This window comes from Rhincodon typus, chromosome 33 (genome assembly GCF_021869965.1).
Source record: "Rhincodon typus isolate 14 chromosome 33, sRhiTyp1.1, whole genome shotgun sequence".
NCBI classification, from domain to species: domain Eukaryota; kingdom Metazoa; phylum Chordata; class Chondrichthyes; order Orectolobiformes; family Rhincodontidae; genus Rhincodon; species Rhincodon typus.
Window position 1 is genome coordinate 947096 of NC_063364.1, and position 18251 is coordinate 965346.

The following is an 18251-nucleotide window of genomic DNA, read 5'->3' on the forward strand; positions in this document are numbered from 1 at the left end:
GGCCTAGAGCCTTCATCAGAAATTTCTGATGAAGGGTCTAAGCCCGAAACGTCAGCCTTTCTGCTCCTATGATGCTGCTCGGCCTGCTGTGTTCATCCAGCTCTGCACCTTGTTGTCTCTGGATGATAATATGTTCTCCCCACACAGTGCACAAACCAATACTTTAGTCAGGCCCAAAGCAGAAAACAATCCTGTAGTATCTGGACAGGCGGTGAAACTCCCTTCTCACGCTGGAGTTCATCCAGAACTGGAGAATTTCAGTCTGAAGGAATGTTCACTTACAAAGACAGAAGTGCTGTGTTTCATTCTGTCTGGTCCAATCTGAATTACAAAAATATGAACACATTACATCAAGTCTATAAAAGGAACCTTTTATACCAGAGTCATGGCTTGAACGATATCATATTATTTGACTGCAGGAAAATAGTTTATTTTGAATGTAGGGCACGTGGAGGAAGATGGAAGACAAATTTCAAAAGGTATTCCTCAACCGATGTAGACGTGTAGAAAATGCTACAAATACAGAGGGTCTGAGACACCCTGGCAATCTTGCGTAGTCGATTCAACATGTTGAATCACACACCACTGAGGAAATTAAATCTATGGAAAATATGACCTCTACAAACAAAATGCCACAAACACTTCCAAACATACTTAACACTCACTGAAGTCAGCACTTAGCTGCTGGTATTGGGATACAGACTAAACTCAGTTCATCGAGGAAAAAGGAATGAAGTCAATAATTGAAATGAGCAATGTCGTGACACATAAATTCATAAACAAACACAATAAAGTTATGGAGTCACAACATTGTCAGTGTGTAATGGTTCAGCTGCTATAAATGGGCACAGTTGCTTCATAACTTTAAACAGCAACCCAAAATTATTCACATTATAAAAAAAGTTAGACTTAACGTCTCAAGGATCTGGGCAGACTATTCTCGGAAGTTGGTGACCATGGCTGGTCTCCTGCTCTTCTACCAAGGGAACTGCCAGTGAGTTGTGTGCAATTACCAGTTTGCTTCATTCCAGGCCTGCACCTGGAGCAGTAAACAGCCAGAATTGCTGGTGCAAACATTCACAGTTTTTTTAATTCAAAGTGAAATGTCCTTTCGCCTCTATTCTTTATTTACAATAACTCATATTGCTTAAATCAAAACAATAAAAACATTAAAAAATAAATTAGAAAAAAGTTCTCCAGCCAAGCTGGATGTTAGGAAGTCCTCTTTATATCGTCATGATTGCTATTGCTGAGATTGAGTCTGTGTTTTTCCAGCCAGAGCTCTGCCAGTTGCTGTGTGGAGCCATAAGTTGAGGCTTTGGAAGCCATGCACATCTTGTATTGTTTTGCTTTCAGATTTGGGTCACAATAAATTGGGTGGTAGACATGAACAATTCCAATTTCTTGACTCCTAAATGGCTTTAAACCAACTTCAATGAATTTGTTGAAGAGATCCACATCTTCCATACCCCAGCCCTGGATTGAGACGTCAAAGCCACCAGCCAGCAAAAGATCACTTTTGTAAACACAAGTGATCCCAAATCCATAGTTTCTCCAGAATCCGCTCTGTATTGTGAAGGCATAATTGTCATTGGGAACTTTCCCTGCATGTACAATCTTTGGGTCATATTGGGTAAAGATAATTGGAAAGTATGCCCCTTTCCCCGGCAAAGCATTATCCCTGCAACGCTGCAGAAAATCTACTGTAAAAATCAAGTCAACATCACAAAACAAGAGTAGGGAATCATTGCTAAATTGAGCAGCTCCAAGCTGCAGAGCAAGAGCCCTGGAAAACTCACTGGCCACAGGGAAAAGCTGGACCTCTGCTTTGGGGTATTTTACCTGATAATCTCTCAACAGTTCTACTTGTTTAGTTTTATCTGGATTTGAATCAGAATTGAATAACAAAATAACTAGTTTGACATTTTGATTTGAAACCAGACAAGTTCTTTCGAAGTTTTCCATGAATCTGGCGAACATTTCAAACCGCCCAGACAGCGGGACCAAAATGTTGACTTTCTTGTCTTTGGGTTCCTTGGTCCCAACTTTAGTGGTTCCCAGTTGGAAAGGGGCAAATATTTTGAGGGGGTTTGAGAAGAAGGAGAGAGATCGTGAGTTACTGTTAATTGTATTGGCCAGATCTCTTGCATCAATTTCTTCACGTTCGGCAAACTGGATTTTGCTGAAAGTTTGCTGCAAGTAAGCATGTCTCCTCACGGGGACAGTCATCTTTTTGCCCTTGTGTTTTTTATAGAGAAGTAGTAGGTCAAGTACATATTCTGCTCCATACATAGGGTTAACCCTTCGATAACCATACTGAATTTCTTTGAAGTCAATGATTCGACCTCTGCTCTTGGCATTTGCATTGATCATCTCCATCACCTGCATGATAATGTCATCTAAAGCTTCTTTCTGAGCTGAATCCATCCCTCTCCTTGGGGGCTGCCCATCAAAAGCTGAATAAAGATATTTCCCCGTCAGGAACTCCCACTCCAATACCTCTTCCCTGTGTTGAGGCTGGAACCGCATGAATGAAGGGGGGATTCCCAACTGAAGGTCATCTTTGTGAAGTTTGGAGTTGCTATATCGGCCCATCAGCACAATCTCCCGATGAAGCTGGATCGTGCGATAACGAAGCTCCATAATCTTGCGGCTCAACATGTAGCTATGTAGCCGGTACTGATATTCAGGACTCTTGTTGGGGTGTAGAGTGATTGCCCGCTGGATTTTGCTGTTATGTAGATCTTGGATATAGCCTTTTTTATTTTGTTCATAATTTTCATAAAACAACTGCTGCATCTGCACAAGTAAAGAGGAAAATATATTCAACACAAGTACACATACGGACTTCATAAATGTGCTTTCTCAATGTTTCCTTTAAAGACTGTCTTATTTTTCACTACTTTTAATTGAATTGCATTTTGAAATGAGAAAAGAACCATTCTAAAACCAAAGATTGCTGAAGGAATGCTGCATGTTTCAAAAGAGAAGGACCTGACACTCATTAGGGATATTTGCCCAACAGGAACCCCCTATATATTGATGGTGCAGGATTCAGCAATGGAAATGTGACTGACTGTCAAAGGAATGGTTGGCTGGATTTTCTCTGGTTGGAGAGGTCATTACGTATGTGGTGCAAACATTACTTGCTACTTATCAGTCGAAATTTGAATGTTCCATTGCAGTCACTGATTGCCTCGGTATTGAGGGACTTGCAGATGGAATTTAAAACTGTGGAATCATCAGTAAGATATTACTGCAAAGAACTGGGTTCTTGTTTTGCACAGGTTTTGTACCTATCTCAGGACCAGAAGTTCCAGTTTCATGTCCCACCTGCCCCGAAGGTGTTTCACAGCATATCCAATCAGCTTATTACACTGGCTACTCCAAGAAAATCTTGGGATTGGGATGGCTGTTCTCCAATAATCACAATTATCTTCCTTACCATTCAGTAAATCTCTAGTATGATAGAAGGTTAGTTTATGCTACATTCAATGTCCTGGGGATCTGGGTTCAAATCCTGCCATGGCAGATGGTGGCATTTGAATTCAATAAATATCTGGAATTAAGAACCTAATGATAACTGAAATCACTGCTGACACAAAGAAAAAGCCTTCTGGTTAATAATGTCCCTCAGGGAAAGGAAACCGGTCATCCTCACTTGGTCTGGTCAACTCCAGAACCAAAGCAATGTGGTTGACTCTTAACTGCCTCTGTCACGGCCCAGGTGCAAAGTAGCCCTGTCAACCCTGCAACACCCTCCTTAACATCTGGGGGACCTGTGCCAAAATTGGGAGAGCTGTCTCAAACTAGTAAAGCAAAGCAACAGCCTGACATTATAAAAACAAAGAACTGCAGATGCTGGCGATCTAAAACAAACAGAAATTGCTGGAGAAAATGTGAACTGTTTTCTTGTCACATATGCTGCCAGACCTACTGTGTTTCACCAACATTTCAGTTTTCGTTAATAGTCTGAAATAGTCACTCTCATGGAATCATACCTTACAGAATGTCTCAGACACCACCATCACCATTTTGTCCTCCTGGTAGGACAGATCTACCAGTACAGTTGGGAAGGAACTGCCTTGGGGTGTCTTCAACATTGCTTCTGGAAGCAATGAAGTCTCATGGAATCAGATTAAACATAGGCATGGAAACCTCCTGCTGATTACCACAGACTGTCCTACCTCAGCTGATGAATCACTGCTCCTCCATGTTGAATAACATTTGGAGGAAGCACCGAGTGTGGCAAGGGTGCAGAATATACGCTAGGTAAGGGATTTCAAATGTTCACAACCAAGAGTGGCTTGGCAGCAGCAATAGCTGGTCAGGTCCTAAGGTTTGACTAGGTTTGCAGCAGGTAGTGAAGGAACCAGTGGAAGTGTAAAACATACTCAACCTCGTCCTCACCAGTCTGCCTGCTAACACATGCATCTGTCATGCTAGTTGGGAAGAGACTACAAACAAATCCAGCAACTCAAGACTGGGTGTTGTGAGAAGTTAAAAGTAGCAGAATGATATTCCAATGCAATCTGCAACTCGGAGCCCAGTATATCCCCGGCTCTACCATAACCTTCAAGCCAGGAGATCAACCCTGTTCCAATGCAGAGTGCAGCAGGGCACGCCAGTGGCTGCAAGAGGCATACCTAAAAATTTGGTACCAACCTGGTGAAGCTACTAAACAGGATGATCCAACTCAGCATTGTCTACTGGTCCCCATCATCACAGATGCCAAAATTTAGCCAATTCGATTCACTCCACGTAATATCAGGAAATAGTTGCAGGCATAGGATACTGCAACATTCAACAACAGTACTGAAGATTTATGCTCCAGAACTTGCTTTACCTTTAGCCAAGTTGTTCCAGTACAGCTACAACAATGACATCTACACAACAATGTGGAAAATTGCCCAGATGTGTCCTGTACACGAAAATGCAGGACAAATCCAACCCAACCAATTACCACCCTATCAGTCTACTCTTGATCATCAGTAAAGTGATGGAAGGTGTCATCAACAGTGCTATCAAGCAGCACCTGCTCAGCAACGCCCAGCTTGGGTTCCAACAGGGCCACACAGTTCCTGACCTCATTACAGCCTTAGTTCAAACATGGTCAAAACAGCCAAATTCCAGAAGTCAGAGCCAACAGTTCTTGACATCAAGCCCACATTTCAGCAAGTGTGGCATCAAGGAACCCTAGAAAAACTGGTATCAATGGTAATCAGGGGCAAACTCTCATTGGTTGAAGTCATACCTGTCACATAGGAAGATAGTGGTGTATGCTGGAGCTGAGTCATCTCAACAGGAGTTCCTCAGGGTAGTGTCCTAGGTCCAACCTTTGTTGGTTGCTTCAATGACCTTCCCTCCATTATTAGGTCAGAAGTGTGGATGTTCATTGTTGAGTACACAATGTTCATGACTCCTCAGATACTGAAGAAGTCCATGTTCAAATGCAACATGACAATCTCTAGGCTTGGGCTGAAAAGTGGCCAAGTAAAATTTACGCCACACACATGCCAGACAGTAACCATCTCCAATAAGATGGAATATGTAACCACTGTCCTTTGACATTTAAGGATGTTACCATCAATGAATCCCACTATCCACATCCCATGGACTACCAGTGACCAGAAACTGAACTGGACTTACCACATGAATACTGCCTACAAGAGCGGGTCAGAGGCTAGGAATACTGCAGCAAGTTACTCACCTCCCGATTCCCTAAAGCTTGTCCAAGGCACAAGTCAGGAGCATGATGGAATACTTCCCATTCGCCCGGATGACTGGCACCACATCCATAAGCATCCATTCCATCCACCAGTAATGCTCAGTAGCAGCAACATGTATTGCAGAAATTCACCTAAATCCTTAGACATCACTTTTCAAACCCACATGCACGTCCATCTGAAAGGACGAGGGCAGCAGATACATGGGAACACCATGACCTGCAAGTTCTCCTCCAAGCCACTCACCATACTGACTTTTTCCCGACTTTTGCTGAGTCAAAAGCCTGGAATTCCCTCCCTAGTGGTACTTTGGGTCAACCCATTGCAGGTGGACTGCAGCAGTTCAAAGCGGCAGCTCACCATCACCTCAAGGGCAACTACATACAAACAACAAATGCTGGCCTGCCAGAAACGTTTATGTTCCACAACTGAATTAAAACAAACAATTTGGGACTCAGATTTAAAAGGGAGACAGATAAATTTTGGTTAGTTCTGTTATGATACCTTAAAAAGGTCAGAGCACTTTATTCTTCCATGCAATTGACTTAAATGTTCTTTGTTAAAGACTGTTTGCAGCCTACGTGCATATGATTCAGCAATTAACCACCACAGTAATCAACTGCAAAATTTGAACACGATCTATCAAGCTAGGTTTTATTCTGGGATCGTAACACCAAGCAAAGGATCAAGTCCCATTAATTTCGCTTGGAATTTTGATACTAATCAGTGAAATGTTGCCCTTTTGTTGAGAAACCAATCTCACCTCAGTATTCAAGCATATGGCTGAACGAAGGCTGCAATGAAATCTGGAATCAAGTAGCTCTGGTAGAAACCAAACTGAGTATCAGTGAACAGGCTATTTGCAGGCACTGTTTTCTAGCAGTGACAATGAAAGCAGACTTATAGGACGCTGACTGACCAGACAGAAGCTGAAGCTGACCTTTTTGTGGCAAATGCTAATGTAGCCATGTTAAATCAGCTTGACTAGAAATTAGCTAGTTCTGGAGCACAAATCTTAAGGACTAAGACAAGAAATTATTAGGTCCCATTGCCTTTGCTGCATCTAGTCTGTTGAGATGTTTCTTGACATCAGGAAGAGCAAATCAAAATCACCACAGTATGTTTAAACCCAAGTGGCAAATTTAAATAGCCTTGCATTGTTATACATTCAAGAGATTAGTCATTATCGCAGTACTTCACTGAAACACTGCATCAGCCTATGGTCGATACAATTGGTCTATCACAAGGATGAACAGCTTGGGACTTGGCTTATAACTAGGGAGTTGGTGGAGGGACAAGGGTTTTCTCCTCCACTTGACTGGGAAAGTACCAGGAGAGGGGAGAATGTGAAGATTATCTGTTGAATATTCTAGTGGGATGCACGTGGAAGACAATGGGACACTTATTGTGTCTTTCTTACTGTTGTGTGGGAAGGAATGGAAGTGGGAACGCAAGGCTTAGGGAGGAAGGAGGACAGAAGTGCCGGAAATGGGATGGTCGTTTAGAGAATGTTTGGTTGACAAGAAGGAAAACATAGTGGAGATACTTGTGTGGGATGGATAAACAGGCAGATTAGCATAGCTCTTACTCCCTCCCATCAACTTCCTGTATGAACAAGTTGGGTCTAAGACTTTTAATAGAAATTGGTTGACAATTTATTCCCAGAAATAGAAAAGTTGAGGAAGGAAAGAGCTGAAGATGAATAACCTGAAAGCAAAGGAGGTGCAAATTTGAATAAACATTTAATTTTAGGGGAAAAAAAGCAACATCAATATAGTCATCAACACACTGGGAAACAAAAAGTACAGATTAGATTAGGGGACACAGTAAAGTATTCACGAAGAGAACCATGTGACAAAGCTTTTATGCAAAATTGACCATAATTGTACAGCTAAACTTTTACTTCAATTTTAAAGGTCAACTTCATTCTGTGTTATTTGATAGAATTGAATAAGTGAAGGTGGCAAAGCCTGTGGATGAGCTAGGGAGGGGGCTATACCACCAAGTTGATGTTGATCTGTCCTATTTTGTCATCACTAATTTGAAATCATTCAAAGATTTCGATCAAACTAAATTACTCCCAGTTTATTGTGGTCTCTCACAACACTTCAGTTTTATGGTAATTTGCTGATATGACTGAGGATTACAGCAGTGATCCTAAATATTACTTAAAAGGGAATATATATTGAACAGCCAAACGCATAGTGATGTAGCACCAGCTTTTGGAGAACATTTTAAAATGTCGTGGCTAGTCAATATTGGTGCAATTGTTGGAGCCATAGAAACATCCTGAACACCAAAACCATTCATTCTTAGGGTAATGGTGCAATCAGGGGTCAAGATTGGTTACTCATGAAGACATTGGAGAAAGTGAATGTGATTCTCCAGCATAGAAGATAAGCTATTTTTTGGTGAAGTTTTAATTTTTTTTTTAAAAAGGAGTAACCTGCTCAGGGATGTTGTGATATATCTCTGGAGTAGATGGGACTTGAACCTGTATTTTCTGGACCATTCTCCAGTTGCACTGATTTCAGTTAAGCCTGCTACTACGCTCAACAATTACGTAACCAAGAACTGTACAAGAACCAACTCTTTAAGGGTTGAGTGCAGCATAAGACATCAGACCTTACCACCATCGTTCCCTTTCTAACGCAATACCCACTCTTTCTGGTTTTGTGGACATGCCCATAAGCACTGCTGCCAAAGTGAAAGTTCTGGGTCCCATTCTGTAACCGCGTCAGAGATGGACATTGAGTGGCAAGACGTGCTCTTCCCTCACTGTCTTAACCAGGAAAGTGGCAAATAGAAATTATAATTTAAATGCTCAACTGTTGCTGCAGAGTTAGGCTTGCATAGATTGCTATAGAGTGCCACTAAAATTTATCAAGGGTTTACTTTTGAAGTGGTTAATTCCATGGCTCTTAACCGTATGATTATGGTAGCCTTTGATCACTAAAGCTATAAATCCAGCATGTGTTTAGCTGAGCAGCCAGAAGATATCAACCTTGCGTAAAGTGACTGCCCCTGCTCAAGCCAAGAGTCCTGGTATCTGCTTACATGACCTCACAATTGGAGTATTCCATCAAACTGCTTGACTGGGGTTTGAACCATACAGATGTTTCGTTTTCACCAATGCCAGTTGCTTACAAACATTACAGGTTCTGCTGGATAAAGGTTAACACTTACCTTTTACTAATGGCTAAACAAGTATTAATGAAGAAGTTACAATATATTTGACATGGATTAACGCCACCCATTCGTTACACTCAGATGAAGCTTCCTTAAATCAGTCCGAGGTGTAACTGAAGTTTAAATAACAGTTTACAGTTGAAGTCATTGTATTCCTTGTATACATTTCCATTAAAATTCCTGCATCCATTTCTAACGGATGTTATTCCTATTGTCAGAGGATTCATCTCCGATAATTATGTCATAAGTATACTAGCAGCTGCAATGAGGTGCTTTCAGTTAGTGTGACAAATCAGTATTGGCAGCTTCTCCAAACTAAAACACAAACAGATTCCAAACAAGGTCTCACACCTGACATGCATCGTCTGACCTAAAATGTCACCTCTTCCTTACACTGATAAAACCTTCAGTTCTCTCAGGACCGTGACTTGAAAGAAATTCAGGGAATTATATATACACATATTAATTAACTAAAACCTTCTAAATAAAAACCCGAAAGAACTGCGGATGCTGACCAGACCCGAAACGTTAACTCTTGATTTTCTCTTCACAGATGCTGCCAGACCTGCTGAGCTTTTCCAGCAACTTTGTTTTTGTTCCGATTCACAGCATCCGCAGTTCCTTTGGTTTTTATTAATTCCGCCACGTTCATTTAAAAAAAAAACACTCTGGTTCCGACAGCCAACCAAGTTGTTCAAAGCTGACCTTCAGCTGGAAAGACTGTGCTCTTATAATTGGAAAAATTCTCAACAATGAAGTCCAGTTCTCCAGCCTTTAAACTGACGCCATAGATATCCTTACAACAGGAAGGGGATTTTTTTTGCTTATGGCAAAAGAAGGTTAACTTATCTAGTGGCTAGTGAGATACAATCTTATTTTGCTTACGGGTCCTGACATTAAGTGCATTGTGATGTTGTCATGAGCTTAACTTGGCAAAAAATATATACCAACAAACAGGCCATAGAAAGGAAACAAGCTTAGTGAAAGTACATTAAAATGGGGAACAAATGAAGATCACCTAAATTTGGGAATTTTTCTGGCAATGAATTTAATCAAGCAGATTACTCGCACGTAGCATATACAGATTTAATAACATACTTGTTCTTTGGGTGTGGATGTCACAAGGCAGAAATTTATTACACATCCCAAATACTCTTAAGTGGCAAGCTGTGTTCTTGAACTGCTGCTGCCCAGATGAAAGAGTGGGTAGATACGGATGTTGGGAAGGCATTTGGGATACTGGCCTTTATTAGCTGAAGCACAGAATACAACAGCATGGATGTTACATTGGAACTGCGTAAAACACCGATTAGGCCACAACTGGAGTACTGCATGCAGTTCTGGTCGCCACGTTAAAAGGAAAAAAATATGACTGCATGGGAGAGGGTGCAAAGTGGATTTACCACAATGCTGTCTGGATTGGATATGTTGGGATTGTTTCCTCTGGAACAACAAAGCATGCAGGGGACCTAATAGAGGTGTATAAGATTATGACAGCATAATATGGATGGGTAGGAAGACATCTTTTCCACTAGTAGAGGGGTTGATAACTATGGGGTACAGATTGAAGGGGAGAGTAGAACAGTGAGGAGAATGTTATTTCCAGACAGTGGTGGGTGCCTGGAACTCATTACCTAAAAAGCTGGATGAGTCAGAAACTCTTGTAACATTTAAATTGTATTTAGACACTCCCTTGTGTTATCGCAGTCTCTAGGACGATGGGCCAAAAGCTGAAAAATTGGATTAGTAAAGTCTAGTCTTTATTGATTAGCATGGACCCAACAGATGGGTAAAGTGGCCGCCTATGCTGTAAGCATCCAAGTCTATATCAGCATTTAATGCATCAAAACATTCCAGATGGTTAACAGATGGATCAGAAATGACCAATAGCTTGGTTAAACAAAGAACTTTACAAAAATATTTAGAAGAGAAAAGAGAAATAATTTTAAAAGGAGGGAATGCTGAATGTTATGACCTAGGCAGCTGAAATTCTAATTCTGAAGTAGTGCCCCAACTAGCAATCTGCTGGCAAATCTGCACTGCACTCTTTCCCATGACAGTTACATTGTCCATGTGGTGCTGGAATTGAACATCTTACTCCAGATGGTGGTCTAACCAGGGCTTTGGTTCATGTGGAAAGCTTAAGATAATTTCAACTTGCACTGGTGTACATGTGGGGTTAATGAGCACTGAGCAAGGGAAATTCACTGGACAGTAGTGTTAGAGCAGAAGAAAAAGGCCAATGCATTCAGGAATACCGCATAGAGAACACAAACAGGGTAATTGGGGAGGAGGGAAAGGTGAAAGAAGCCAAGCAATGAATGTGAGGAATAAGGAAAGCAAGGAGACTGCCCTATCAACAATACAGGGAAAATGAAACAACAGGGAAGCAAAACAAATCAGGAGAGCAAAACAGAAGCCTAAGCGAAAAAAAAGTACCAAGAATTTCTATAAATATACTGGCAACCATACAAATGAGGGGAAATTTTGGGGTTACTGGAAGATTACACCATTGGCAAGTAAACAAAGTGAATTCTTCATAAATTTTTTGAACTATGGACACCCGCACAAAAACAAAAGCTTGACTGATCGAGAAGAAATAAATATTGGATTGGGTAGTCATCAACAGGCTGAAGAAACTGCAAAGAAAACACACCAGACCTATGGTGCAACATGACATCTCGACTCTAGTACTCAACTTCCTGACCAATAAAAGCAAGCATTCCATTCACATTCTTTACAACCCTATCTGCTTACATGTCACTTTCAGGGAGCTGTGGACTTGAACCCCAAGATCCTTCTGTACATCAATGCTGTTCAGAGTCCTGCTTTATACTTTTCCTTAACCCTTGATCTCCAGCCAGAAAAACATCCTTCCACGAATACCCTCTGTCTTCTATGGCCAAGCCAATTCTGAATACAAGCAGCCAAGTCACCATGGATCCCATGCATCTTAATCTTCTGGATGAGCCTACCATGAGCAACTTGTTAAAAGCCTTATTAAAATCCATGTAAACAACATTCTCTGCTCTATCCTCGTCGATCACCTTCACTTCCTCCAAAAATTCAATCAAGTTAATAAGACATGACCTGCCCTGCACAAAGCCATGCTGACTGTCCCTAATTAGGCCATGCTTTTCCAAATGTACATAAATCCTGTCCCTGAGAATTCTCTCCGATAGTTTCCCAACCACCGACATGAGACTCACTGATCTGTAGTATCCTGGATTATCCCTACTTCCCTTCTCGAACAAGACGGGAGATGTTGGAACAGCTTGAGAGAATAGAGACATTAGAGATTAAGATACCTCCAAGATAGTCTTTCAATTTTAGAGACAAAGAGACAGCTGCTATACAGCAAGTTTCTCCAATCAGAACTTCTAGCTGTCTGCTGCTAAATGAAATTCTAGCCTATTAATTCAATGTGTTAGGTCAAACCATGTTTACAAATGCATTCAGTATGATTGCTACTGCTCACGAGTTCAGGACTGCGTACTAATTTTCTTTTTAAAATAAGGAGCCAAAAATTAAAGGACTTGCACAGGACCAAACTTTTATCGGGAATTAGGTAACTCAAATCCTGATTTTACACAATTGTTCATTTTTACCTGCCACCCCCCCCGCCAAAAAGGTATGATTACAAAGTCAAGTTGATCCCAAAGAATCAACCTGCTCCCCTGTAGTCCCTCAGTGTAGGATTTGACACTGATCAAGTAGATTTCACTCCCACTGAATGGGCATTATGAAAGGCAACGGCTTTGTCAGCATGAATACATATCACAACAACACAGCAGTGCAGCTAGACAATTAACACCACTATCACGGAGCTATCAAACTGTGAAAGAGTCCCTAGTTCCAGCTAGATCTCGGTCTGTTCATTTGTTGCACTATGCTGGAGATAGATACATTAGTGCAGAGTGTCCATGTTTTATTCCTCACTATACTCTACGCAGGCTTGAAAATGATCACAAACTCTCAGTGAGAGCTACAAAGAGTGGATGAGGCTGAAAAAAGCAAGCACTTAAAGAAGGAGCACAGCTTTTGTAACTTGGATGCAGATCCATCCCAGCCATTGCTATCCCCGAGATTGCAATTCCAAAATTTCAGCTTGCATCCCCACTCAGGGTCCTGACCCCTCTTGAATTTTGCAACGATGCCTGTTGTGGCATAATGAACCATTGAAGGAAACCCTGCATCACTCATTTAGGAAAAGCATTGTTGACACTGTGGTGACCTTCTGCATGTCACCATGTCATAAAGATGATGGCACATATTCCTAAAGTTACAAAGTACATGCACAGACAGAAACCACACCAATTAAACTTGGGCAAAGATTAAGCAGTGATAAACTGCCCGCTAGACCTATACACAATAAGTTTGGGTCATGCAATGAAATCTAATATTTGCTTGGAAAAAGTCCTTTCCACTTACAACCTGAAGACCATAGCATTAAGGGTTTGAGTGAAGATTTATAGCTCAGGGTGCTGGTTGTATATTGTCGGTGTGTTAGCCGAGCTGGGAGGTTTGATAGCAGATGTTTCGTTCCCTTACTAGGTGACATCCTCAGTGCTGTGGAGCTTCCTGTGAAGCGCTGTTGTCTTGTGCTGGTTCAAATTTATATGATCAGACCATATAAATTTGAACCTGCACAAGACAACAGCACCGAGGACGTAACCTAGTAAAGGGACGAAACGTCTGCTATCAAACCTCCCAGCTCGGTGAACACACCACCATCTACAACCATAGCATTAAAAATCATATCAACAAAACTACATTTTATAACAATGAATTCAGCCCTACCACCCACTCTCTAATAATCTTTTCCCAAGGCGATAGCCATTTAGTCAGTTTGATTAATGCAATAGACAGCTAGCAGACTTCAACCCTTTGTGGAACCACCTCTCAAAAGGGGGAACTGGAGATCAACAAACAGTGATCTGAAGGAACCTTTAGCATGCCCATTTAGATCCCTTCTCAAAGAGAGAAGGCAGAAGTGTTTAAGCAGCAACCTAAAGGGATAAGACACTAAACTTCTTCATTCTAAACACATCTGTGTATTAGGACCATGACCAACATCAGGCAACAGAACATGTTGAGACACCCATGTGAATCTATATTTCCCACAAGCTACTTTACAAAGCTTTTCTGTTACAATAACCTAACCTTTAACCTGTCGAGAGTAAAGCTAGAAGCATTATGCATTTAGCAAGGAATACCCTACTTAGTATTGCTTCTGGGATAAGCGGAAATCTCTGTTCCCAGTGGACTGTTACTTTTAAATGGGCCAATGGACTATGTCATAGACATCACATCAAGTCCCTTGAGAAGTACCATCTCAACACCAAGACCAAGATTCTCCATATTGGCTGGGAAGACAGACATACTAAGTGTCCTTGAAGCAGCTAATGGCACCAGTAGGAACCAACTCTAGTGGGTTATCTACATGCTTAGGATACCTGACGTCCAACTACCAAAGCCAATCATCTTCATCAAACTCAAGGAACGAGAGGAGGGCAAAGGAACTGTTTCAAAGACTTCCCTCAAGAAATGCATGGGAGACTATCATTCAGAAGAAACTGACTTGGAGGAAATTCCTGTAAGAAAGGACACAATTCGTGAAGAACATCTGGCAGCAAGTGGAAATATGGAAGAGGAACCAGAGAAAGGAATAACAGCAATCTCAAGGACCACTTCCACTTGGCAAACGTGTGATCAGAGATGCAGTCCCAGGATCACGCTCATCAGCCACACAAAACCCACGAACCCTTGACTAGTGAGACAGAATTTCTTAGGCAGACAATCGTACCCATTAGTGACAGCTTGCTGACATTTAACGAGACTTGAAACATCTAAATGGTGATATATACAACTATGGTAAAAGGAGAGCTTGCACACTCTGGGATTAATATTTTAAAAAGTGGATAGCTGCACAAATCAGGTTAGTTTCAAACAAACAATCTGTTTACTCTCCATTCGCTCCCTCATATACGGTGAGACAAGGCATTAAATAAATGTCACCACCACCTCATGGGCTGGCCATTAAGGGTAGAAGATGATTTTCAGCATGGAGCTACAGAACAACACAGCCAGCTCATAAACAGTACTTGGATATTTTTAGTCAACTTGTTCAGATGACCAATTCGCACTATTGCCATGGAGCTGTTATTAGTGACTCCCAGTTACAGCGAGGTTTCAATCTGTTTATTGGTTGCATGGTGCTGAAGGTAGACCTGTTGGGGTGTAATGTCAGTGATTAAAATCACAGACTGAAAAAAACACCTTAGAGAAAGTACATGACATGAGTTCAGCTCCATTTAAAGTTTGATTTCAATGTACCGTCTAAAAAAGGTGTCAGGTGAAAGCTAACTTTTCAAACAAGCACCAACTTAATCAAAAGATCAGCATTAGAATATTGTCTGAAACAAAATTCAGAGTTGTACAATTTTTAAAAAAATATTCTCTTGTAGTATGTGGGCCTCACTGACTGGCCAGCATTTATTGCTCAACCCTAGCTACCATCAAGAAGGTGGCGATGGTGGTGATTTGATTTATTGAACCACTGCAGTCCACGTGCTGTAGGCAAACCTACAATGTGTTAGGGAAGGCATTCCAGGACGTTGACCCAACGAAGTGAAGGCACAATAGTATATTTCCGACTTAGGATGGCTAGTGGCTTGGAGGGGAGCTTACATATAGTGGCATTCTCACGAACTGCTGGCCTTCTCCTTCAAGGTGGATAAGGATCATGGGTTTGGAAGATGCTGTCTAATGAACTCACGCAAATTTCTGCTGCGCATCTTGCCGATGATGCTGAGCAGCAGTATGTATGTGAGAGGGGCACGGATGCTTGCGGATGTGATGCCCATAACACGGGCTGCTTTGTCCTGGGTGGTGTTGAGCTGAGTGTTGTTGGAGCAGCACTCATCCAGGCACATGGGGAGCGAAAGCAAGAGCCCGACAGCATGGAGACAGGACCTTCGGCCCATATGGGTCCTTGCCGACCAAAACGTCTATCCACACTAACCCCATTTCCCTGCACTTGGCTCATATCCTTCTAAACTTTTCCTAGCCACGTATTTGTCCAAACACCTTTTAAAATTTTGTTGATGTACCCGTCTTAACTACTTCCGCTGGCAGCTTATTCCATACGCGTACCAACCTCTAAAAAGGTTATCCCTCAGGTTCCCATGTATTCTTTATCCTCTTACCTTAAATGATGCCCTCTAGTCCTCGATTCCCCAGCATTTGGGAAAACGACTGAGTGCAGTCACCCTATCCATGCCTCTCATGATCTTATACACTTCTATAAGATCCCCCCCCCCTCAGTCTCTTATGCTCTAAAGAAAACAGTCCTAGCTTGTCAAAACTCTCCCTATAACTCAGTCCCTCAAATCCTGGCAACATCCTTGTAAATTGCTTCTGCATTCTTTCCAGTTTAATAACATCCTTCCTGTAGCAAGGTGACCAAAACTGAACACAGTACTCCAAGTGCGACCTTACCAACGTCCTGTACAACTGCAACATAACTTCCCAACTTCTATACTCGATGCCCTGAGTGACGAAGGCCATTGTGCCAAAAACCTTCTTCACTGTCCTGTCTACCCGTGACTCCATTTTCAGAGAAGTGGGCACCTGAACTCCAAGGTCCCTCTGTTCCACTACGTTCCTTAAGGCCCTACCAGTCACCATGCAACTCCTACCTTGATTTGATTTTCCAAAATGCAACACCTCACATTTATCTATTTCAACTCCATTTGCCATTTCTCAGCCCACTTCCCCAGCTGATCAAGATCCTGCTGCAATTTCTGATAACCTTCCTCATTGTCCACGATACCACCCTTTTTAAGAGTCATCCGCAAACTTACTAATCATGCCTTCTATATTCTCATCCAAATCATTGATATAGATAATAGCAAAGGGCCCAGCACCAACCCGAGGCACACCACTAGTCACAGGCCTCCACTATTACTCTCTACTTCCTACCATCAAGCCAATTGTGTATCCAATTTGCCAGCTCTCCCAGGATTCCATGTGATCTAACCTTCCAGAGCAGCCTACCATGTGGCACCTTATCGAAGGCTGTACTGAAATCCATCAGCCAGGGTCCCTGCAACTTCTATAGCCTCTTGCATGGATCTTGGAAATATCTGGTCACGACCAGGAGTTTTACCACCCTCATACATTCTAATACTTCCAACACCTCCTCTACTATGATATGGACTGTCCCCAAGATATCGCCACTAAGTTCCCAAGTCTTCATGCCTTTCTTCACGGTAAACAGAGGAGAAATATTCAGAGGACTTCGCCCATCTCCCGCGGTTCCACACATACATGTCCACTTTGGTCCTTGAGGGGTCCTATTTTCTCTCTGGTTATTCTTTTTCTTTTAATATACTAAAAGAATCTCTTTGGATTCACCCTAATCTTCTCAGCCAAAGCTATCTCATGCTCCCTTTTCGCCCTCCTGATTTCCTTCTTCAGTAAACTCCTGTATCCCCTATATACTTCTAGGGATTCCCTTGATCCCAGCTACCCGTATTGAGCCATGCCTCCTCCTTTCTGGTCAAAGCCTCAATATCTCGTCATCCAGGGTTCCCTACTCCTGCCAACCTTGCCCTTCACACTCACAGGAACATACAGACCTTGAACTCTAGCTATCACACTTTTAAAAGCCTCCCACTTAGCAAAGGTTCCTTTTGCCTGCAAACAAACTACTCCAATCAACCCCTGCAAGCTCCTGTCTGATTCCATCAAAATTCACTTTGCCCCAATTTAGAACTTGAACCTGTGGGCCAGTTTTGTCCTTCGCCATAGTTCTATTAATTTTAAAATAGTTACAGTCACTGGTCCAAAAGTGCTCCCCCACTGTCACCTGCCTTGCCCTGTTTCCCAACTGTAGTCAAGTTTTGCCCCTTCCAGAGTAGGGCCCTCTATGTACTGCTTGAGGAAACTTTCCTGAACACATTTAATAAACTCCACTCCATCTAAGCCCCCTTAATACTATGGCAGTCCCAGTCTATGTTAGGAAAATTAAAATACCCCACTATGACAATTCTATTGCTCTTGGTCTCCCCAGTCTCCCCGCATATTTGTTCCTCTAATTCTTATTGACTATTTGGGGGCCGATAGTACAAACCCAATAACATCACCACCTGCTTCTTATTTTTAGCTCCACCCACAAAGCCTCAGTGGATGATCCCTCAGATATTTCATCTCTTACTGCTATGATACTTCCCTTAATCAAAAATGCAACTCCCCCTCCCCTCTTTCCTCCACCTCCGTCCTACCTAAAGCACCTGTATCCTGGCACATTAAGCTGCCAGTCCTGTCCCTCCC

General features: G+C 42.0%; 1 protein-coding gene across 1 annotated transcript in view; it reads right to left on the reverse strand.

Annotated features, from left to right (window-relative positions):
• Window positions 1-71: 71 nt before the first annotated feature.
• chsy1 (chondroitin sulfate synthase 1) overlaps window positions 72-18251 on the reverse strand; it is a 33276-nt gene continuing 15096 nt past the window's right edge. The window contains exon 2 of the mRNA XM_020516771.2: window positions 72-2799. Coding sequence (XP_020372360.1) covers window positions 1213-2799 — 1587 coding nt within the window. The 3' untranslated portion in view covers window positions 72-1212. The remainder of the gene's footprint in view (window positions 2800-18251) is intronic.